Consider the following 24,371-nt stretch of genomic DNA (forward strand, 5'->3'; position numbering starts at 1 on the left):
CAAAAGAATGGAATGAGTGGGTGAAAAGCAGATCAGTCTGCGTGATAGAGTGAAATAAGTGTAAGTTCTCCCTTAATTTTCCTCCACAGACATTCAATCTAGCCACCATGTAACTCAAGTTACACACACATGTAACTCCATCACGCCAGCAGCCGGGAGATGGGAATGTGCTCAGTAAGTTTTTGAAAACAAATATTGAAGTGCATGCACATCTTTAAGAAGAAATGGCAAACACCAGTGTGGGAAGAGCTGTTTTTTCCCCCTCGTCCTGCCCTGGTTGATGTTAGACACAGGATTCCTATCTGCACTGGTTTGCAGTGGTGTTTTAAAATGTACCGAAAGGGAATGGGACAGTTTAATTCCTCAACCTGTATACTAGGAGATGCTACTGCTGTCCCAGTTTAATCTGTTGCCCCACAAGGTTGTTAAAATATCATTTGGAGTCCTTATCTTTCAGCAATGGATAACTTCAGCTGAATGACCAGTGATAACTTCAGCTTATTTACATGCTGAGTTTTATGTGAATTTGATTTTGAAGTAACTGGTTTTAATGCAAACAAGCCTACGAACTAAAATAAAGGTTTTGCTTAAAATTAAGTTGTGCTTTTATTTTTTCCAGTTTATGATGATGTCTGATAAAAAATGACATTGATTCATCTTATTAAGTACAGATGCAAGTTGGCTGAAATTCCTTTTGTATCTGTCGTTGTGGGTTGAGTGTTACAAGCTCGTGTATGGTGCTTCTGTTAGCTTGCCTGGGAATTTCAAGGAATGGAAGTCTCTCCATTTCTCCCTTCTTTTCTGCTTCTCTTTACGCAAAAGTTGAGAGATCCACCCTCAGCCTGAGACACGTTTGTTCTGCCTTATGACAGCTCCTTTGCTCTTATGTCCAGCAAGGTGGACAAGGGTAATGCATTACCTCTTTTTGTGCCTGCATTCTGGGACTGGAAAAATAAAAATCAATTTTAAGTGTAAAAATACAGAATTAACACTTGATTTGCCTATATTTCATAGCATTTTCCCCCAAAGCTTCTATTAGCAGTCAATACCAAACAAAAATTTAGTGTAATCATGGGATACAGCCGATGGGGTACTGCACAGGAAATAAATGTTGTGTTAATTTGATTTAAGGTGAACAAGACTCTAGTGGAAATGGGATACATGACTAAAGTAACAGTAGTGATAATTTTGCTTACAGAAAGTTATTTGCCATGAATAATAAAAATGTTTCCTTACATTACATTTGCCATAGCTCACAAAATCCTTTTCAGAAGCACACTTTTTGCCTCTTGTGGAGTGAAAGCTGTTTGGAGTGTAAAACCTCTCCAATGTGTGGATGGAGAATATACTGCACTGTCTGTACGTAACTGTTTTCTGCTGGGGAAGTTCCCTAATATTAGAAGGAAATACTTAGAGAGTGCTTTTACATTTTTAATATTTTGGAAAATCCTAACCAGTAGTTTTTTAGGTCTGAAAGGCTGTTTTAAAAAAATCTGTTCTTTTTGTATATAAAAATGTAAGCAATAACAATTATGGGAAAAATATGTCATGCCCCATCATGGGAATGGGGATACCTTTTGAAGAAAAAACAGAACTTGCCAAACTGGATTGGTACTCCAGCTGCTTTTTTGGGGGGGGATATGTGCAGTTGTCATATTCCCATTAAGTCGCCATACCATCCATCTTTCTCATCAGAACACCATTCAGTGATGTAGCCAAATGTTTCAGGTAATTTTCCTTTTGAACCTCAAGGAAGTTTGTTCCTCTGCATCTGAATAGGTATAGATGCATTTGTGGTCACAGGCAGAGTTTTCCACTTTTGCATATCAAGTTGCAGATGCTTGGTGGAGCAGGTTATTTACAGGCTGACTGTTACTGCATACTGTTGGCCCTACATGTTCACAAGGAACAGCTCACCTTGCTGTTGGAAAAGCACATTTTTCCACTGCAACATTTCTTTCTTTGCTTGCCCTCTGCATAAAGGATTGCAAGAGGGCAAGGATCCCATGTGCTCTTCAGCTCCTTCCTCACCCTCAGCTGAAGAAAGGAAAGCTACCCATGAAGCTTTAAAAAGGCACTGAAAGAGACTAGGTTTACATTAGATATTAGGGAAAAAATTCTTTACTGACAGTGGTGAGGCACTGGAACAGGTTGCCCAGAGAATTTGTGGATGCCTCATCCCTGGGAGTGTTCATGGCCAAGGTGAATGGAGCTCTGAGCAACCTGATTTAGTGAAAGGTGTCCCTGCCTATGGCAGGGGGATTGGAACTAGATAATCTTTAAGGTCCCTTCCAACCCAAACCATTCCATGATTCCATGATTCTATATAACATTTACCATTCTCCATCTCTGGCAAAAAGAGAAACCTGACGAAGTTCTCCATTCCAGAAAAAGTACCTTAGCAGCCTGCAAGACTGTTGTCCCAGTTTAACGAGACAGAAGTGTTTGCTGAGGAGGGCGAGTTATGAGGAAGACTAAGCTCCTCCCTCTAAGCAATTGTAAATCCGAAATTAAGAGGCTCCAGTCGAGAAAATGTGGAGAAAGAAAAAATAACAGCCCTTTATTAAAGAATATATGTGTATAGGTAACACAACAAAAGAAAACCCCCACGATAATCCTGCACCCAAATTACCACCAAACCAGCTCAGGACGTTTCGCCTTTCGGCGCAATTCTAACCACGACCAGCAGGGGGCGCTGTAGGACCCCGGAGGGCGGGGCTGCAGTTGCTCTCCGTGGCCGGCAGGGGGCGCTGTTGGGCGCGGGGGAGGAGCCGGACGGGAAGGGGAGATTCCTCCTGTGGGCTCGCGCTGTCAAAGGATCTGGCTGGAACTCCCTCTCCTTGTCAAGGGGTGCAAGCTGCCGCCGGCACGGAGAAGGAGGAAGTGAGGGGAAGAACAGCCTTTCCCCTCAGAAATTCCTCTGCAGATGGTACCGGCTTCTCCGATGAGGCAAGTCCGGGCCGTGGGCAGAACGGGGCGTGAGGGAACGGAGGCGAACCGGGGCCAAAGGCAGCTAGATGACTTGGCCGAAAACAAAATGAACCCTGGAGCTCTTTCTCTACACACACCCCCTCCCTGAGTAAGAGCAAAAGTAAAGTGCCGTCTCCCGAAGGAAAAAAAAACCCTCACCTGCCCCTACAATCTTCTGAAGACACCAGCTTGGAATGCGGGACTGTCAGCCAGTCCCTCTGTGTGTGTGTCTCACTCCGGTCATCTCCCCCTCCCTCCCTCAACACCTTTCTTTCACAGTGGTAAAGGGAAAAAATTCCAAGCAGGGTTTTTTTTTTCTTTAAAACAAGATAACCTATGACAACTGTCTAAACAGAGGATGAAAAGAGATGATATTAGTGACACGATTTACATTTTCTACTTCAAAATCGAACAGCCCATTCGTGTAAACTCTCCCGCAGCTGTCAGGGAATTCTTCCCAATGAAATGCTTCATCTCACCCAATGAAGAAAGAAACCCACGAAGCAACACTTTGATTTATTTATTTATTATTTATTATTTTATAGATATTCCACAGACTACTGATTTATCGCTTATTTCCAAACCAGCCTCGCGCGCGGGGCTGGCGGGGGGACCCGGACGGGCGGCCGCGCTCTCCGGCGGCGGCGGTGGCGCAGCAGCAGCGACTCTGCCGATCGGTTTTCCGCTCGTGCTCGATTTTCCACTCCCTCTCGGTCTCGCACTCCCTCCCTTCCCCTCCCCTCCGCTCCCTCTCTCCGCCTTTCCCGCCCTCTCCCGGCACGGCTCGTCCCGCCGCCCCTCGCCGGGGCCATCCCCTCGCCTCCCGGTGCCCGGCCTGCCGCGGTCTCGCCTCCGCGGGGTTTTCGCCCTACGGGTTGTGGCGCTGCTGGGCGGGCCGCCGCAACAGCACCGTCTTTTGGCTCCGCCTGGCCCGGGTCCTGTCCTCCCGGAGCTGCTCCGGCCCCGCCCGGGGTCGCTCCGTCGCTGCTCCCGGGCAGCCCCGCTGCCGCCCCGCTCCCGCCGCCTCCTTTGCGGGTTCCCCGGCCCGAGCTCGGCAGCTCGGCCGCCGGCCCCGAGCCGCCCGTGTCCGGTGCAGCAGATCGGGAAGCAGAGCCCCGGGAGGTTGGGCCCCTCGGGCGGAACGCGGGGAGCGCAATGTCTCCCGCACGGCCGGAGAAGCATCCCCTGGAGCAGCTTTACCGGGAGGGCCCGCTGCTGGGGAGCGGCGGCTGCGGCAGCGTTTACTCGGGGACACGCCTGGCGGACGGCGCCCCGCTAAGAGGCAGGGAGGGGTCGGAGGAGAGAGGAGGGCGGCAGGCAGCGAGCTCAGCCCGGCGCTCCTTGGTTTGCAGGTGGCCATCGAACGCGTGTCTTGGGATCGCATCTGGGAGTGGGTCAGGCTGGTGAATGAGCGGGGCCAGAGGAAGAAGCCGGGGCGTGCCGGACGGGGATGCAGCGAGGCCCGGGAGGGTGGAAGCCGGGACGCTGCTGGGGGAGCGGGCGAGGGATCAGCGGGAGCCGCGGAGCATCCCGAGCCGGGGAATGTCCAGCAGCGGTGGAACCGGGCAGGGGGCCAGTGGGGCATCGCCTGGGCTGGGAATGGGCAGCATCCACCTGATGAGCTCTGCTTGTGTCCCATAGGAACACCAGAGTACAGCCCACCAGAGTGGATCCTCTTCCACTGCTACCATGGCCATTCAGCAACAATCTGGTCCCTGGGTATCCTGCTCTATGAAGTGGTCTGCAGGGACCTTACTTTCTACAATGATGAGGACATTGTCTGGGGCCAGCTTTTCTTCCCATCCACGTGTCTCATGGCATTAAGAAGCCAAGAAAAGCAGACCGTTTCCCTGTGACTGTAGCAGAGTAGGGAGCATAGCTGATGAGATGCTTCTGCCGGTGCTGGGGGAAGTTGTGGAGGAAGAGGCTGAGCGCTCTCCATCGTATTTGAGAAGTCCTGGCAGTCTGGTAAAGTTCCCACACACTGGAAAAGGGGAAACATCCCCCCTGCAGCTTAAAGGCATCGTGGTCCTCCTGCAAACTGGGGCACAACTGTGGTGTCCTGGAACATGACATCAAGCTGGAGAATGTCATTGTGGGATATGGGCACCAGTGGGGCGAAGCTGATTGGCTTTGTTTGCAGCACCTTCCTTGAGGACACGCTCTGCACCCAGATGAAAAAAGATGAAAGATGAAAAAGACCTGGTCGGGGCTGGGGGGATGCAGCCACCCTGGCCCAGGCTGGGGAAGCCAGCCCGACAAAAACATGGCAAGGTGGCAGAGGACGGAATTCCGCACCCACGTGCCGGCTGTTTTCATTTGCAGGCCCTTGAGGAAGGGCTGGGGCTGGGAAAGTTGGGGTTTTTCCCTGCCTATGGGGAGCTTTATTCCTTGCTTGGAGTAGTCAAACCTTCCCCAGGCCTGTGATACATTGATAACATTTTACGTTATTCTTGTTTCCAAGTCTTGGTTTTAATTTACTTTCATGCAGTTGTTATTTGTTTTTTAAAGGAAGATTCTACCATGTGCCTGGACCAGACTGGGAAGTGCTGGGACTGTGGAGTGGATTGATCCCACTGCCAGTGCTACTCTGGCCATGACCCTTCAAGACGGACAAGAACATTATCTGGGATCAGCTTCTCTTCCAGCAGTGGGTCTCTTGAGGTGGGTACCCAGCTTCATGGCATGGGTGCCAGAACGGGTTTTGGAAGATGGCAGCAGGCACACGAGCACTCTGCTCTTGCAGAATCAACTGAGAAGGTTGATCTCCCATGGTTAGCTGGAGGAGGTGGCTGGCACATCCTGCCATCCTGCTCTCCTCCAAAACAGAGAATGGACTGGGAGGTCTGGGCTCTGAGCACACCCAGCGGCATGGCCTGGGCACTGCGGACAGTGGGACAGGGTGGACAGGAGCCTTCTCCCACTGTCTGTTGGCTTCTGGTTTCTCTCCCCAGGGGCCCAACACCTCATCACATTGAAACAGCATCATCGGCCTGCAAATTTGGGGGGCAGGGGGTGTTTATTTGCTGTCAAAAATAAATCTTTTTTTTTGTAATCAGAGTGTTTCTTTTGTCCTTTTCCAAGCTTTTGGTCCCCTGGGTAATCTTTTTGCATCCTTGTTCACCTGCTTTATTGCCATTGGGAGGGGGTTAAGCAACCTGAAAAATGAAACAACAGCTCCTGTTTGAAACTGCAGCAGCCACTTGAGTGATCTCGAACTGCCACCCAGGCACTCATGCATTCAAAAGCTGAGTAGCTTGGAGGGATGGAATTCTTGCCCCACTGCAAAAGCTGCTAGGAAATCAGAAGCAGCTCAAGCCCTGCCTAAAGTGTTTCATCTTCCTCCACCCCCAGAATGGGCAGGCAGAGCTGGGCTCCTGCAGGGTTCAAGTTTGAGTGCTTTGTGCTCCCTGTCTCCCTGTGCTTCCTGATTGGAATAGGGCTGCTGAAGGAGGGAAGGGAATCTCAGGAGACAGGAGAGTCTCTTCTCCCCTCCCCTTTCTCTCCTCAGGAGCCCCTCTGAAAGGTACATGCCTACACTGGGTTTACATCTGACCCCTTCCCCCGCATGCCTTCAGTGGTGGGGATGGATTTTGTGGAACAGGATCTGGCTGGGACTGGTACTGGGGGAGCCAGACCGACAAAAACAAACACCCGTGGAGGGTAGCAGAGAAGGGGGTTCCTGCCAATTCCTCAAATTTTCCTTCAAAACTACTTTTTACTATTTTTACTATTTCAGCACTTTCTCTGGGTCCCTTTGGGTGAGTAACCATCACAAACCCTCAAACCTTTCAGGTACCACCAAAGCAGAACTTTTTCATGCTCTTTTCTCCTTGTGATTGTGTAGTCTTGTCAAGACTCTGAAAGCAAACTGATGCCGTTGGCAAAAGATGGACATTGGAATCATACAGCAATTTCAGTATGTGTTTGTATCTGCTTATCGCAGCCTTCGGGTGAGCACAGCGAGGTCAAGCCCTGGCGCCCTCAAGGTGGCGCCAGGAAACCGCCAGGGCGGGAGAGGGAGTGACGGGAGGGAGAAGGTGGATTTCACTGGAGCTGCGGGCAAAATCGTCTCCGGGGGGACGTGAAGGCAGAGAGCCACCGGGGATCTCTGGGGCGCGGGTGGCAAATCCCTCGCTGGCTCCCGGAGCCGGTTTCAGGGCTGTGAGCTGGCAGAGGTGCCGGGCTCTGCTGTGGGAGCTTGTCCTCTCAACCTCTTGCGAGCCCATTATACCAATTAACCCAGACGCGAGCATGACACCCATGCCCCTATCTCTGTCAGCCCTCAGGCTCCCAGAACATCTTTGCTCCTCTCTTGGCCTTCTGGGAAACACGACGTGCTGAGATTTTTTTGTCTTCTTTGCCTTGCCCCAGAGCAGCAGTGTTACAGAAAGGACCCTGGGTGTCAGTGCTGAGATCAGATCCACGGCTTTGTTAACTCTGCAAAAAACATTGTTTAGCAAGAGCAGCTCAACAGACAAGGGCTCGCTGGAAGAGGGGACTGCCCCTGCTGTGCACTGCCAAGGAATGGGAAAGGCTATTTGGCGTCTTGCCTGGTAACAAAATATGTGGGCGTTCCACGGAGAGGTTCTAGGCCAGCAAAGGGAGGTTATGGCCTTTTCTCTCTGGTCGGGTCGAATTCAGGCAAAAGGCCCAGCAGCTGCAAGAGAGCTTAGCAGCACAGTTCCCTTAAGACATCTGCTTTCCTGAACAACCAGCTTACCCCAGAACCTTAATACTACTATTCCACAACCTCTTCTAACTCTGCCATGGGGCCACGGTCATTCCTGGGAGTGCAGAAGTCTGAGGCACAGAAAAGTAAAATGACATCCCCAAAGTCATTTCTATAGGTAGAAAAAGAAATTTAATTGAGTCTTCTGCATGCCAGGTGCAGGATGAGCAGTAAAAAGCATTGGGTCTCTACTTTCCCAGCCTCAAGATATCGAAAAGCCAAAGTAAGCTTTGTCACTGGAAATACAGGGAGTCCAACAGCTATAGAGGAATAGAAGCAAGAGTAAAAATGATCTGGCACAGATTTTATTACCAATGTTTGTAGGCTGCTAATTTTTTCACAGCTGTGACCATTTCCACCCCAAAAGGTGGTTATGTCCCCAAATCCTTCTATCCAGGAAAAAACAGGGCTGAAACTGCCATGAAAAATATGCTTCACCTCTAGACTCAGCCAGAAGACAATTCTCTGTCCAGAATTGTCTGTTTTCAATGCGAAAAAGGATCACCTATTCCTGCTTAAAAACAGAAAACTTGTTGCTGAAATAAATTTCTGTGGCTTTAACTGGCCACAGAGATAGCCCTTGTATATAATTGTGTTAGGCCGGAAAAGTCTCGTTTTTACCAGTAAATTCTCAGTAAATAAATCAGGGTAGCTGCAGTATCAAGACACAAAGTGAGGAGATGGATATCTGCTTTTCTGTCTAGACCTTTCTGTGACTTGCCAGAGGGTTGCAAGAGCTAAGAGTGGCATTGGAACCTTTCCAGAACCAGCTGCTGGAGGTAGAAGGAGAAGTGGGTAATGCAGTCCCTGCATTACAGCTAAAGTGTTATCAATGTGGTATGCACCGAGTGAAACACAGTCTTCCTCACTTCTTAGTGGACCAGACACCCTGCAGAGGATGTGTTCCTGGCACTTACAAATGATCCATGCCACCTGGAAAGAAATTCTTTCTCATGTGCTGTACTCTGGAACAGCTATGCACTTCCTACACAATGCTGTTTCTCGTGTTCCCCACACGCACCCTGTTTTCACTCCTTTTCACTTGTGCAAGGTATGCACAAAGCAAGGAGATCATAAGTTGAACTATCCATATCAGCTAATGGTAATTTATTGTTCCCAATAATTGTTCTCTGTTTGGATCACACAGGAAAAAGTGTAGAGCAGTAGGACCTCAGGATTCACACAAAACACGCAGCTTACTGACACTGAAATGCTAGTTCTTCAACTTTGACTTGTTTTGCAGGGGCAGTTTTCTGATTAACTCATTTCCTGTGAGCAACTGTTTAGAGAAAAGAAGCAAAGCACACCAGCAATTTGGATCACAAGATGACTCACTCTGATCTCAAACTCCTTTGCCTTTCTCTGAAAATTCAAAGAACTGAGAAAGTCACAGACTTCTTAGGCGATGGAGGGCCCAACACCTATGATGCAAAGCCAACCCATCACATGTATTTCCTTCAATGAAAATATGAATACAGACATCATTGAAGAAACTAGTTTTGGTCAAGGACAATAAATGTATTTCAAGCATGATTACAAGTAAACAAAATTCAATTAAAGACTTAACATTAGACTGGGGGAACAAAAGCAAGCACATTTGCCCTTTGCAATAAACTGCAACAGGTAAAATTGACTCTGGATCACTTTTGATGAAGCTAAAAAGGCAAACAAAAAAACCCCCATACATCACTCATGGTCACATAAAGGTTTCAGCAAGAATTCAACAACTCTGCCTTTTAAATGAAGCAACTGCCCCCGAGTTTGTCCCACGATCCCACAGATATCTGTCTCCTTCACTGATTAGTGAAGATCAGCTCTTAAGACTGCAGGTCTGGGGTCCTTGGCTAGCATTTCAAGCACTGAGGAAACCAGTGCTAGTTCTGTGGGCTGAATCCCTCCCTGAACCACAAGCCTGAGGAGGGGGGCATGAGACTGCAGCATGCAAAGTAGAAAGCACTGTCAGCACATACCAGTGCTGTTTGTGAAAATGCAAAGCTCAACTCAGGCATACATGCCTGAAGGCATAACATGCAGTGAAGAGGAAACTGCCACATTTAACAGAGATCATGAGTAAAAAGAAGAAATGGGGACTCCTCTGGATGGAATATTTAATCTCTGGAAAGAAAACTTAAAATTTAAATTTTAATTTAAGCTTTCTATGAGTAGCCTACTCAGTGAAGCCCAGTATCCTTCTTTTCGTAAGTGCTAGTTCCAAGCCCTGCCTAGTTCTGTTTCTACCAGACTCAGGGTGCTATTATATGAGCTGAGCACGGGCTGTTAGCTCCAAGACCCAATGCTGGTACACTTGCAGAAGTGCAGTTTTACCAGACTGAGGCTGCCCAGCACAAGCTGTGTCCACTGCAGAACACCATATTGGGCAGCACAACAGAACCACGTGCTCTCTTTGAATACCCTGAGGGGGTCTCTGAGCAGATGGACATCCCAAGGACCACAGCTTACCTGTGGAAATGAGGCTTGGATGGAAAGGAACTCAAAGATCATCTAGTTACAATCCCCCTGCCATTGGCCAAAACACCTTTCACTAGACCAGACTGCTTCAAGACCCATCCAGCCTGCCCTTCAACACTTTAAAGGATGGGGCATCTTCAACTCCCTGTCCGCACCATAGCTGGCACAGCTATGTATTTATTGGGGTTCTGCAGCTGCCTGGTCAGACTGTAGCCTCCCTGGCAGACATGGTCCCTAAGTCCACGCAAGGTGGATGCAGGTGAGGGAGTGCGCCTATCTCCTATTTTCCCTCAGCAGAGGAACTGGATGACAAATGTCTCAATGCACCAAAGCACACTGCTCCTCACACAGCTAGTGTTTGTAAAATAGTTCAGATGAATTAAACCATGTGTCTCTGACCACTGGGTCACACCTTAGCATGGAAATTTCAGGTAACAAGGCAAGAAATTCTATGTTCATAACACAGGAAATGCTTTCTTAACTAAAAGTGTGTAATCTTATTCAGAAGTAATTTTTCTTCCTCCACACTGTATTTCAGACTGCGTGGAGACAACTTGTTTAAACAAGGGAGTCTACCTTTTCTGTCAAAAACATTAACTCTTGTCTGCTTCCTACTTGAAAATCACTTAAGGGAGTGGGTTGTGTTTTTTTCTTTTGCAATGGCAATTAAGTAGTGTCTATCTCCTATCCCGTCAACTCTATCAAACCTTCTGATCTTCAACTTCCCAGAAAGTCCACAGGGTGTCTACTTACCTTACATAAAAATGGATTGCAGTCAGAAGGATAGGATGTTTAACAAAGCATGGTATTCCCTACTGTATTACCCAGTCCCTAGAGACATTTAAAATAATTTTTTTAAAAAAGCAAATTCAACTAGTGTCCTTGAAAGAACTCTGGGATCTAAGACAACATACCTGTCTTCAAGAACACATCATCCTTCGAGCAGCCTGCTTCCCCATGTGGTAGCAGAATGTCTGCTGGCCAGAAAAACTGACCACTCCCTTCCCAGTCCTACCTGCCTTTCCTGCCTCCAGTTAGGTGCATAAATTGTCTTTCCAGTACAGAGTCCCACTGGAAGCATCAGTGTTGCTCATATTAAATTCAGGAATAAGTCACCCCTGTAAAACTAGGACAAAAATTGGCAATTCCGCCAGTGCTCAGGGGGTTGTTAGGCTAAAACAAAGAGCTCCGTGAAACTAAGCAGACTGTCATCTCAGAAAGATAGAGGCAGAAATGCAAGGTTTGATGGAGTGGCCACAGCCACAGCACTGAAATGGTGGTTAGCAGCCTCTTGGCTTAGGGAGATTAAGATGGAGAAGTTCTGCCAGAGCCCTCGTAGCACACACTCCCAGGATCAGCACTGTGCTGGTGTACACCTTGAGCTTTTGCATCAGGGAGAGAGGGAAGGGAGCCTCTACCATGCTTCTCTGATATGCTCTGTGGTCCCTCCAATCACCACGAACCCATCAGCCTGTTTAAACGTAATTTAGGAGTGGCAGAAATACCAAACGCATTTGGCACCTACAGGATTTTCCATGACCTTCAGTGGCGTAGTAGAGGAAGATCTACTAGCAAGTTCTTCTGAACAGCCCAAATATGGAGTGCTTCAACTGAGATGTGTTCATGATAAAACAAGTCCAGAAATAAAACACTGACTTTATTAGCTGCAATTCTGAAAGCATATGAAAAGACAAAGACTTTTCTTCCATGCTATTCTGAGGCTGCTGGTCTGGAATGCTAGTATTGCTTTCCAAAAGGCATCTAAAGAGGCACTTTTTTTTGTGGACTGTGCAGTTTGTGGGTACCCACATGGCACTTAACTCTTTGGAAAATCAGCATGGCAGTATGCAGAAGAGGCAGACATGGTAGGGCCCACTTGAAACAATAAGAATTGTCATAACTTCCAACAGGAGAACGAACCTACCTCAGCCTGTCTTTGTTGGAGCAAACAAGATTACAAAGCATTTTGGAGTGGGCTAAAATAACTATTTCTTGGTCAGAAATTACAAAGCCTGGCAAGCCACAATAAACCCTCCAGCACAACTCCTTCAGCTTCAAACCTCTCCTGAGTGCTTCAGGATTTAATTTCCCACTGCTTCTCTCACAGACAGAAAACAAACAGCACCCCTTTTCATAGCAACTTCAAGAAACAAAGACACTTGCACAAATCACAGACTGGAAACAAAGACCTACCATTTGCAGACCACCACTACTAATATGCAGAAGTGAACCACAATGGACAACATTGAGTCATTACTGATGAGGAAGAGGACAGTTATTTTATAAGCTCGGTTGGCGATCTCGATTTCTCAAGGCACAATAAGAACACGTGGGACCAAGTCTCTCCTACATAACTGGTAATGCATTGAGGACATGTCAGAAGTCCAGTAGTAGGCTCTGTGGCTCAGCTTTGCAAGGGCAAGTGCTAGTGCTGGGTTTACCTAGGTGCAACACGAAGGGACACAGACTCACCATCTCTGGCAAATCCCAAGACACATGATGGTAGGAACAAATTCATATGAGGAAAGCCAAAGGAGGTATTAGAATAACTGGGTAAAGTCAAGGAAGAATTATCAGATTAGCCATGTCCTCCTCATTTCCCCAATAATGCATATGAAACATCTCTTAGAATATGCAGCATTGCTGAAAAGGTACTACAGTTGCAGTGAAATACAGCTGCCTGAACTCAGATATCCAAGCTGAAGGAAAAATTGAAGAACTGTACTCCAGGTTTTCTTTAAAAACAGCAACAAGTATTGTATAAAAAACATTTCCCTGTACAGTAATATTACAATGAGAAACATTAACATCTGCATCTTTCTTCAGCTAGTATTAAATTTCATCATAGCTAATGGAAACCAGCAATGGCTGCTCTACAACAGCCCTAAAAGCAATGAAAAGGAGCTCACTGACTGTGTGAAAGTGCAGACTGGTCCTAGCCCTGTGCATCTCAAAGTATGTGGTGGAGTGGAAAATCTTGTTCCCCTAGAAGGAAACAGGTTTTAAAAAAACACAGAGAGAGAAGTATCTCATTTGCCTGGTTGTTTGAGACCTTCCACATTTCCGAAAGAGACAGATCCCAGGGATGCCTCTTATGAGGAACTCTTCTCCTTGTATTTCTGGTAAGCATCCAATATCTCCTTAACAACACTTGGATCATCAAGTGTGGTGACATCTCCCATATTGTTTGATTGTTCAGTGACTACTTTCCTCAGCAGCCTTCTCATGATCTTCCCTGATCGGGTTTTAGGGAGACGTTTCACCACCTGCAAAGAAGGGAAAAGACACACCTGTAATAGAACCTAAGTCCTGCTGGAAACCACAAGGAAATTTGGCTGAACTGTCCTAAGCACGGCACACTATTTCATGGCCACAGCTCCTTTGAGGCTCCTGGGAAAAAGACCATTGATCACACTAGTTTATGTCCAAGGAAAGGAGTGTAACTAGCATCAATTCCTCGTGCTATAAATTTTAATTCTTACTTTCAGTGGACTTTGTTCCCCATTGCCATGTATGTCCAGACTGGATGCTGCAGGACACACAGCTCTTTTGGGAATCAGGTCCTGAATAAGCTGTTAACTATTGAAAACTCAGGCACTAATGGTGACACAGATCTCAACGCCTTACCAGAGCATACAGATATATGTATTCCCCCTTACAGGGCAGGAATATAAAGCATACAATTCTGCACACCAGCTACAGGGTCTCCTACTCAGGGGATAACTCCTGTCTGCTGATGTTTTTCTCTGCCTGGTTATATCTGTCAGCCTACACACCTTCCTTCATAATCAGAACAATGTTAAATGCCTTGGCTACGCCTCGTGCAACAGACTTAGTAGCAGATTCAAAGGCTTTAGCATAAATCTGAACCTGGTGAAGAGTTTTCAGGCACTGAACAGAGACACTAGCAGGTCTCATATTTACTACATGATCCGGCCAGTAGGCCACAAAACTCTAAAGCATTAACTAACATGCAAGGTGAGAGTTATAGAACTTCTCTGCAGGACTACCCCTAAACACAGGGAAACAGAGGCATTTCCTTGCAAACCTGCAAGTTCTGGAAGCTTCTCCAATCCACTGAGGGTACCTTGGACTGTACCCAATGAGCCACCCTTGCCTGCTCCTGTTATATTCTTTCCTGTGCCTTGGTGTCCACCTTACAAGCATGTGGCTAAAGCAGAACCCCTCAAAGAAGTGGTGTCACTGCCTCCAAGCAGAATGAAAAGGATGCAGGCAGGCCTTGGGGGACAGCTAAGAGGCAGCTTTGTGAACTCTCCCCTACCACACAAAGGGAGCTGCTGAGAGATGAGGAGGCTTGAAACTGAGCCTGGAGCTTATCAGTGCTTCCAGTGCCAGGCTGAACAGCTTCCTGTTATCAAACAGAAAACAGCCAGTGCTTTGAGATCTGAGGCTGATGCTAATTATCAGTGCAAACTAGCTGGGCAGCGAGAAGTGTCACTGCCTCTCAGTGACATTGAAGGTTGTGGCGTTTGGTTCATTGCGCAGGGCCACAGAGAGCAGTGCTGCATTGCTTCAGCTAAGGGAGAGAGCTGTACAGAGCAGCAACACTGCTGCACAGTGAACAGGGACATCAAGCGCGTACTGAAACACATGGTAGCCCTGGAGTTTCCCTCTGCAAGAGCTCCCCAAGCACAGTGCTCTCAACACTCTCTGTGCATACCATTTAAGGGGTTGTTCAGCACTCAAGGAGCAGCCTCAGGGAAGCTCTAACACACACTCTTTAACAGCCCCACTGAGAAGCTGCTGTCAGGCTGGAGCAGCTGTGAAATCCTAGCCACCTCTAGGTCACTGCCGATACTCGGGCACGGAAAAAGCAGCACAGGCAGACCACTGCACCTCCCCTCCCTAGGATCCCTCCAGCTAGTTCTGTTTTCCTGCTTCTTTGTCCTGCCAGAGAACAACAGCAGCGGCACTGCAGGCAGGAAGGTAAGGCTTGCTCAGTGTGACCATTCCTGCTCCAGTTTCAGTCTCCCACTCACCAGAATGTGGTCAGGCACAGCATATTTTGCTATCTTGGAAGCTACTATGGTTTTGAGCTCTTCTTTGACACGGTCTACGTGAGCCACCTGCTCCTTTAGCACTACGAAAGCAAAGGCACCTGGAAGACAAATGAGCAGAAGTCACAAATCTCACATTAGATACTGGCTGGCAAGACCAGAGACGCTCATTTTTGAATTGAATGCCAAGGCCAGTTTCAAATGGACAATGTAGGGACTGACAAGAAAACCACAGATCCTGTTTACAAAAGTGAGTCAGACCCCAACCCTCAAATGATGGCCCAGCCTTTTCTTGGCATCTCTGGATCAGACTGATCTCAGTGACAACCACAAGTCAACAAAAGTACCATTGTGATCAAGAGCTGGCCAACAGAAATCAGCTATTTCCCATTCTGTTCAAAGGACATCTCTAAGCACAGTCCTTTAAAAGGAAGCTCTACCCTATACATAAACACTGTGTGCTCCAACAGTTTAGGGAATAACATCTGCACCCAGTTTAGGAAATTTTTCATGGCCGTCTTTGCCTCTTGGGGCTGAAATACAAGTCAGGCTAAGGATAACTGCCCTCCCATTCCCTAAGCATCTCCTAACATACACTTAGGTTAGAATTTAAGGGAAGTGTATGCAGATGTCGTTTCAGGACACTGCTTTTCACATACCTTCTCCTTTGATCTTATGTGGATACCCAATCACAGCTGTCTCAGGGACCTCAGGGTGATCAGCCTTCACAAAAAGTTAAAAAAAATACACAGATCATAAAGTCCTACAGAGTTTGCTCCAGTAGCTGTAGCAATAAAACATCTTGCCATATCTTGCTCTCCCCTTGACAGATCCTGCTGAAAGCACAACAGGAAAACTGGATGCTGACTTTCTACTGCATAGCCATGGCCACATATCAGGGAGTAGCCCTGTACTAGCCCAGATTTTATACACCAATTAAGTACTCTTACATCCACTGCTAAGGCCACTGCACATCAAACTGAATTTGCAACAGCTGGAAACCTGCCTTCTCCTTCTTTGTGTGTGACTATGGTCCCAGGTGCTGACTAGCCACAGCCAAATCTCAAGCAAAAACAGTTTCTGCAATGCTCAGTGCTACAGGAAACTGTGGCCAGCAGAGCAAAACTGAAGCTGCCAACATCACAGTCCACATTTTACTGGTGTTTATAAGTGCCCAAAGTCTATCACAAGGCAGAAATCAGACTGCTTCATCCTTCCAGAAGAGAGAAGGTTGCTTTGCAATTGTATTTTTATTCTTATGCTACACTGCAATGATTTCTTCTGTTGCACTTCAGAGTTCAAGTTAATGTTCTTCTACAGTAAGACGACAGTTTGGGTGCACAGACCAGAAGAAATCACATATCTGAATCTCACATCAAAGAATGGATTATGTTATCTTAAATTAGATTAAAATATGGAAGGAAACATCATACAGCAATCTAAGCATACAAATATATTTGCATATAAACATGCATACACATCCATACATTGTGAGAGGAACTGGATCCTATAGCTGTGATCAGAAACCCACACAGACAAAAGAATTACTTTTGGAGTAGGAGAAAGTAGAATCTGGTGTTCCATGCAAACACAGCTCAGGTTTATCAGATGTTACATTTAAGTGACATTTGCCGGCAACGCACATAATATAGAAATAAATATTCAGGTCAAGTTTTAAAGATAAATGCTCTGAGGACTTTTTGTTTTCAATTCTCTGAGCTAATATTATTTTCTCTCAAAATGACAGGTAAGTTTTGCAGCTGACATAAATCAAGGTTGCTTTATGTTTAACACTTCTGAATTCTCAGGCACATTCAGCTAATTTGGATGAGCAAGAACCACAGGTTTGGGAAGGAGAGGTCAGCTGTTAGCAGAGGAGAAGGAACAAACGGGAGAGAGATTTCTGGAGGGTCCATCAGCATCCAAACAACAACTGCAACAGTACAACATCACTGAGAGGAAACATAGCCCTGACAGTTCGACTGCAGGGACTGCTCACAGTGTGACTCCTCTCTCACTTGCTCATTTGTTGTCCCCTAAATAAAAGGGAGCTGTTTCCTCTTGCACATTTGCTATGCATTGTGCATCAAGCTGTGCGTATGCAGGGGCAGGGGTTTGAAGGCAAGAGACCTTGAATTTGTTTAAATTCACAAAGCTGCTTTGAAAGGGTCACTGTACCCCACAGATATGCCCTGTCAAGGGACCTCTACCTGCTTGGAACTTACCATTGCATCTTCTATCTCTGCCGTCCCAAGCCTGTGCCCACTGATGTTAATGACATCATCCGTGCGCCCTGTTATCTGGTAATAGCCTTGCTTGGTCCTGTAAGCACCATCCCCTGTGAAGTAGTAACCTACAGCAAAGACACACAGGTAGTCAGCAGCAGGAAGTGTGCCTGCCTATTGTTTTGGGCTCTGGTGCAGAACAGACTATGCTCTAGGACAGCAAGTAGGGCAGGTTGGATCAGGCAGCTCACAGGCCCTCCTAAGCTTACAGCTGTGTGACCTGCCTCACACCATTTCCCACTTCCATCTGCCATCCCTGACCTTAGTCTGCTCTACCTGGGCTGTGCTGGCTCCTATAAGCACCTGAATAGCACCAAGACAGTGGATCTCAGATCTCTGCCAAGATGGACAAAATCACTGTAGGCAATCAGCAGCAACATGTGGCTGATAGTAAAACCAAGTCCAGCAACACAACACAGTGATGCATAGTTGGATTTACAGAACCAAGGGAGGCTCTCTGATCTCCCTAGGCTTTATATGCCTACAGCTGCACAGTAACTGCGTGCTCAGGCCTGGTGCATACAGCACTAAGTTAAAACCACTTCTAATGCCACTTGCCATCATGCCACAGGTTATTTGTCAAACTCAGGTCTGCTGCTAGCTACGCTTCAGGACTCATAGAAAACTACAACTGCTCAGCTGAAAGGGAGCAGTTCTATTACGTTTTGTATATGGGAACACTGCCAGTTTTTTTAATCATTTACACTGGGATGGATGAAAAGCCATTTTTCCTCCTGGCTAACAAAGATTCAGATTCCAGATAAGAGTCCCTCTCCAGCATATAAGCGTAGAATAAACATTGTTATTAGATTAGCTAAAAATAAAACCCAAACCCACCCCATGATAAACATGGTGTTCAGAGGGTCTAAAACATATGATGGAAACTGAAAAAGACCCAGCATGTCCTGGAAACTCCAGTGTCACTGAGGACACATCTGGATTGTGTTGGCTTTTCACCAAAGCTACGTCTGCATCTGAATAGTTCCAGTGACACATCTGAGCAGCAGCAAGTAGCTAGTGCTGTGAAATCTGAAGGTGATTCTTGCAAGATGTGTTACTGGCCAATTCATGGATTTTCAGTCATCACCTGCCCTTCCAGATCAATTAAACAACTGTCTACTAAATATCAACAAGACATCAGATGCAAATATGTATTGAGCAATATGGGACTATGGGATCATTCAATTTCTTGTACCAATTTCCCATTCTTATTATCCAACCCATTTTGTACAATTTTCAGGATTGTCTCTCTAGTTATTGCCTACCCCTTTTGAATCCCTTTCAGTTGTTCTCCTGAGTGAAGACAGTGGTCTTTCTTGTTCAATCTCCTAAAAGAAAAGTTTCCCTGCCACTTCTAATTACTTCCAGATGCAACTTGACCACATTTCAAAAATGCAGCCTGTGACAGCAGGTGTGAGATTGTGATGCAGGAGGTATTTTCCCATTAAATATGCCTATTTCCAAGTGGGACACAAAGCTCCAAAGAAAAGTACTTGGACTTTAAAGCTTAGGCATTAAAGTTTTCTAAAAAATACATGCCCTTTTGACAGCTATAAACGTCAACACTACTTAAAATCATCAGTGCATGCTTACAACATGTGACACGTACCCCAAGCCACCATGATCTGGATAGTACAGAAATATGAGAAAGTACTGCTGAAAATATTCAGCGTGCTTATACTGCAGTGCAAACTGCCTTCTCCCTTGGCACTTTCCTTACCTGGGTAGGCTCTGAAATAGACATCAACAAATCTCTGGTGATCTCCATAGATTGTTCTCGCCATGCCAGGCCACGGCTGGGCAATGCAGAGCGCACCGGACACATCATTGCCCTCTATAACCTTTCCCTGCAGGTTTCAGCACAGAAAGGATGATCAGGTGAACAAAATAGGAACAGTAAGGGCTTCTGTGTCATTGATCTGGCAAGAGTCACCCTGTTGCTCAATGCAGACTGCCAGTGTAAGGCCACAGATGGAGAAAATTAATCCACTCATGGAGCTATTATGCATTGCACTGTCTGTATTGTGCCTTCCTCACCCCTTGAGGCCAGCAGCACAACAGATAAGACTAAAAGAAAAGTTAGTCTTATGATTTTCCACAGGGCAATTCCAGCAAAGATGTGCCAAGCAGCCAGAGGATGCCTGGGATGAGGCTAGCTGAGAAATACCTGGACCTCTGCCTTCCACTTTCACTTTTGGTAATTGCCACGTTCCCTTACCAAACTGTATGTGGAAGAAAACACATGCTTTACTATTTAACAGAGCTCTGAAGTGCAGATGGGGATCATCCACACAGTTTCACAGACTAGCACCAGTTTTCTCACAGACATGCAGGGCCTCATGCCTTGCATTTCCTTTGGAAAACTCCAGCGGTCCTGTTGGCTGTTCCAGTCTTGCCACGTCACTGGATGTTGCATGCACTGCTCCAACTGTTCAGCTCCGTGGTTCCCAGGAGCTGTGAGTCTTCTGATTTCTCTCATAAATGGAGGGAGCAGCTCTTAACTGGAAGTAGTGCAAGACCATAAAAGTGGTGCTGAAAATGTAAACAACTCTTCTAGACATTTGCTGAGATCTTGCAATGCCCAGCTGCCAAATCTGTATGGGCAAATCTGTATGCTCAATATATATATATAAATTGTTCATCTATTCTACCATTTTAATGGAGAAACAAGCATCCTTCTGGATCCTGTTCCTTTGCCATCTGAAAGGTGATTAAGGCAGAAACACATACCAGTTTCTCTTTTGGGCACCCAGCACAGCTTCAACTCACATTCTCATCCATCAGCACAGGCACAATCCCAAAGAAAGGTCTCATAGCCATAGCTGGAACGATCTCAGCGTTCTCCTCTGAAGGCCGTGGGGCAATGCAGATGCCACCAGTTTCTGAAAGACCAATGATATACAAATGAACCAAATATATACAGTCCATTCAATGCTGGATGAAAGCAAATTCCAGCTCTTCTTAGGTCGAGAAGCAAACAGAGAAGCCACTTTGCAAGAAAAAGCCACTTGGAAGGAATGACCAAGAAGCACAGCAATCTGAAAGCAGCACAACCCTGAAGTGAGCTGTAACTCACCCAGCCCCATTTCCTACACCAGAAGTGATTTTACAGGGAAAGCATAAGCATGTCAGGGGATTTATCTCCCATTGATGCTTCTACAGCTGTCTAAGGTTAGCACGAAAAGCATTTCAGAAGTCTGAATTACTATTATTACAGAGTAAGAGGATAACCCATCCCTTACACGTAAGTTGAGCTTATCTTCTAGTCAAAATTGAACCTTTCAATCATACTTTTTCATTCCTGCTGGGATGAACATTAAATCAGACCCCAACCTTAATGAGATCTTTTCTATTCTAAAACTAACTCAGAAACACAAGAGCGAAACAAAACCACAGAAGGCTTTTAAAAATACAACTCAATAAATAAAGGTATGTTCTGCCACATGAAGAGTGCATTCCTCTACCAGCTTTGCTGAGGTTGTAAAAATTGAAACTAGGAGTTGGAAAGGCTGAATTTGACCCCAAACTTGGATCCAGCTGCCCTGATGTAGCTATGAGGAAGGTTCTCTGAGGGTCTCTAAAATTTAGACATGCAGCAAATAGTTTCACATATGGCTTACACATAGAATTATTCCCCATTTCACTGATAGGCATGCATCCACTTCATGTTTCTGTTTATTTTGAAAAGAGGCACTTGTATTTTTTCAGGAAAAAGCACGGCAGACACCTGCTGTTCTCTGTTTGCACAGAAAAAAACTGCATCAGAACAGGGACCCTCATTAAACTGAAGGTTGCTCTTCCTAAGCTAGTACTGATCCCGAATACAACACTGCAAGCTATGCTTCAACATGGGGTTTGCCATATCCTACACATCCTGCAGCCAGCTGCACATAAAGTCACGTTCCAAAGGGATCTGTAAGGTAGCAAGGGTGCTTTAAAAATTATTTGCAAGGTGAAGACCTATTTTAAATTGTTCTAAAAGTACTAGTTTTAGCCACTGACATATGACAGCTATCAAGGCTTCTAGGCTCTACCCTGCTCTTATGGAGCCTGTCTCTTCAGAGGCAGAGCTGGTAGAGAAATGCCATGCTTCCACATCACCTGTGCCCACACTGAGAACACAGTGCCAATCCACCTGGACTTTAGGCAAGGCCAGCAGAGTCTGAGCAGGAGATGGGGTGCATTCAAATAGACCATTGATAAATCCCACCTGGCAGCAGAGTGGAGTATGTGCTGTCTGCCACCACAGATAGACTGGACTGACCACTTTGGGGTTTCAGAAGCACCAGCCCAGTCTAAATTGCTGTAAGATCATGCCAACAACAAAAGCTTGGCTCTATATGTTCAAGAGTCTCTTGACTCTGTAGAACTTGAAGTCAGTAACAATAAGGTTGAATGCCTGTGGATCAGACGCAGGGGAAAGGCCAACAAGGCTGACATCCTGGTAGGAGTCTGTAACAGACCACCCAACCAGCATGATGAGGGTGATGAATTATTCTACAAGCAGCTGGCAGATGTCTCAAAATTGCCAGCCCTTGTTCTTTTGGGTGACTTTAACCTGCCAGATGTCTGCTGGGAACTTCACACAGTGGAGAAGAGGCAGTCTAGGATATTCCTAGAGTGTATGGAAGATAATTTCCTGCTCCAACTGGTAAATGAGCCTACCAGGGGTGGGGCCCTGCTAGGGGCTGGTGGGAGATGTGGTGGTCAGAGGCCATCTGGGGCACAGTGACCATGAAATTATAGAGTTTTCAGTACTCAGGGATGCAAAGAGGGCCATCAATAAAACCTCCGTGCTGGAATTCCGGAGGGCAGATTTCGGCCTATTCAGAAGACTGGTTCAGAGTGTACCCTGGGAAACAACTCTTCAAAACAAAGGGGTCCAGGAGGGATGGACATGTTTCAAGAAGGAAGTCTTGAAAGCACAGGAGCAGGCTGTCCCAGTCTGCCGAAAGGCAAGCCAGCAGGGAAGATGACTGATCTGGTTGAACAGGGAGATCTTGAAAGAAATTAGGGTAAAAAAGAGAGCCTTTCGATTATGGAAAAAAGGGCTGGCTACTCATGAAGAGTGTAGGAATATAGTTAGGTCATGTAGAAAGAAAATTAGAAAGACAAAGGCACAATTTGAACTTAATCTTGCCATTTCTGTGAAAGATAACAAAAAGTCCTTCCACAAATACATCAGTAGCAAAAGGAGGGGCAAGGAAAACCTCCATTCTTTATTGGACATGGGTGGGAATATAGTTATCAAAGATGAGGAAAAGGCTGAAGTATGTAACACCTTCTTTACCTCAGTTTTCAACAGTAAGACAGGTTGTCCTCAGGACAGCTGGCTTCTGGAGCTTGTAGAAAGAGATAAGAATCTGAATAGCCCCCCTGTAATCCAGGAGGAAACAGTTAGTGACCTGCTGAGCCACAAGTCTATGGGACTGGGTGGGATCCACCCAAGGGTGATGGGGAGCTGGCAGAAGAGCTTGCCAAGCTGCTCTCCATCATTTACCAACAGTCCTGGCTCACTGGGGAGGTCCCAGATGATTGGAAGTCGGCGAAAGTCACGTCCATCCACAAAAAGGGCTGCATGGAGGACCCAGGAAACTACAGGCCTGTCAGCCTGACCTCAGTGCCTGGCAAGGTTATGCAGCAGATCATCCTAAGTGCAATCACACAGCACCTACATGATGGACAAGGGACCAGTACGGGTTTAGGAGGGGCAGGTCCTGTCTGACCAACCTGATCTCCTTTTATGAACAGGTGACCCACCTGGTGGATGAGGGGAAGACTGTGGATGTGTCTACCTGGACTTCAGCAAAGCCTTTGACACTGTCTCCCATAGCACACTCCTGGAAAAGCTGGCAGCTCACGGCTTGGACAGGGGCACTCTGTGCTGGGTTAGGAACTGGCTGGAGGGCCGGGCCCAGAGAGTGGTGGTGAACAGGGCTGCATCCAGTTGGCAGTCAGTCACTTAGTGGTGTCCTCCAGGGATCAGTGTTGGGCCCAGTCCTGTTTAATATCTTTATTGATGATTTAGATGAGGGGATTGAGTGAACCATTAGCAAGTTTGTGGATGATGCTAAGTTGGGAGGGAGTGTCGAGGCAGGAGGGCTCTGCAGAGGGACCTGGACAAGCTGGAGAGATGGTCTGATTCCAACAGGATGAGGTTCAACAAGGCCAATGCTGAGTCCTCCACTTTGGCCACAACAACCCCTTGCAGCGCTACAGGCTGGGCACAGAGTGGCTGGAGAGCAGCCAGGCAGAAAGGGAGCTGGGAGTTTGGATTGACAGGAAGCTGAATATAAGCCAGCAGTGTGCCCAGGTGGCCAAGAAGGCCAATGGCATCCTGGCCTGTATCAGGAACACTGTGGCCAGCAGGGCCAGGGAAGTGATTCTTTCCCTGTACTCAGCACTGGTGAGGCCACACCTGGAGTACTGTGTCCAGTTCTGGGCCCCTCAGTTCAGGAAGGATACTGAGGTGCTGGAGCAGGTCCAGAGAAGAGCAACAAGGCTGGTGAAGGGACTCGAGCACAAGTCCTGTGACGAGAGGCTGAGGGAGCTGGGGTTGTTCAGCCTGGAGAAGAGGAGGCTCAGGGGAGATCTCATCACTCTCTACAACTACCTGAAAGGAGGTTGTAGCCAGGTGGGGGTTGGTCTCTTCTCCCAGGCAACTATCAGTAAGACAAGAGGGCATGGTCTCAAGCTGTGCCAGGGGAGGTTTAGGTTAGACATTAGGAAGAAATTCTTTACAGAGAGGGTAATCAGGCATTGGAATGGGCTGTCCAGGGAGGTGGTGGATTCTCCATCCCTGGAGGTTTTTAAGATGAGACTGGATGTGGCACTTAGTGCCATGGTCTAGTAACCACGGTGGTAGTGGATCAAAGGCTGGACTTGATGATCTCAGAG

The 24,371-nt window shown here is 46.8% G+C and overlaps 1 protein-coding gene and 1 long non-coding RNA gene across 3 annotated transcripts in view; one reads left to right on the plus strand and one right to left on the minus strand.

Moving 5' to 3' along the window:
- Positions 1–3,917: 3,917 nt before the first annotated feature.
- Positions 3,918–6,025, plus strand: LOC135410886 (uncharacterized). The gene is made up of 2 exons (XR_010428924.1): positions 3,918–4,322; positions 4,612–6,025. It is a non-coding gene; the product is annotated as an uncharacterized LOC135410886 (long non-coding RNA).
- Positions 5,971–24,371, minus strand: part of LOC135410885 (acetyl-coenzyme A synthetase 2-like, mitochondrial) — a 39,501-nt gene continuing 21,100 nt past the window's right edge. Inside the window, exons 9-14 of one of the 2 annotated variants that reach the window (XM_064647787.1) lie at positions 20,244–20,356; positions 19,195–19,321; positions 17,415–17,542; positions 15,849–15,912; positions 15,172–15,290; positions 5,971–6,128 (exon numbers count right to left, since the gene is read on the minus strand). In XM_064647787.1, the coding sequence (XP_064503857.1) occupies positions 6,120–6,128; positions 15,172–15,290; positions 15,849–15,912; positions 17,415–17,542; positions 19,195–19,321; positions 20,244–20,356 (560 nt within the window). In that variant the 3' untranslated portion in view covers positions 5,971–6,119. Of the gene's footprint in view, positions 6,129–13,200; positions 13,438–15,171; positions 15,291–15,848; positions 15,913–17,414; positions 17,543–19,194; positions 19,322–20,243; positions 20,357–24,371 lie in introns of those variants that run through there. The other variant, XM_064647786.1, reaches the window with a different exon arrangement.

The sequence above is a fragment of the Pseudopipra pipra genome, chromosome 3 (genome assembly GCF_036250125.1).
Source record: "Pseudopipra pipra isolate bDixPip1 chromosome 3, bDixPip1.hap1, whole genome shotgun sequence".
Classification (NCBI taxonomy): domain Eukaryota; kingdom Metazoa; phylum Chordata; class Aves; order Passeriformes; family Pipridae; genus Pseudopipra; species Pseudopipra pipra.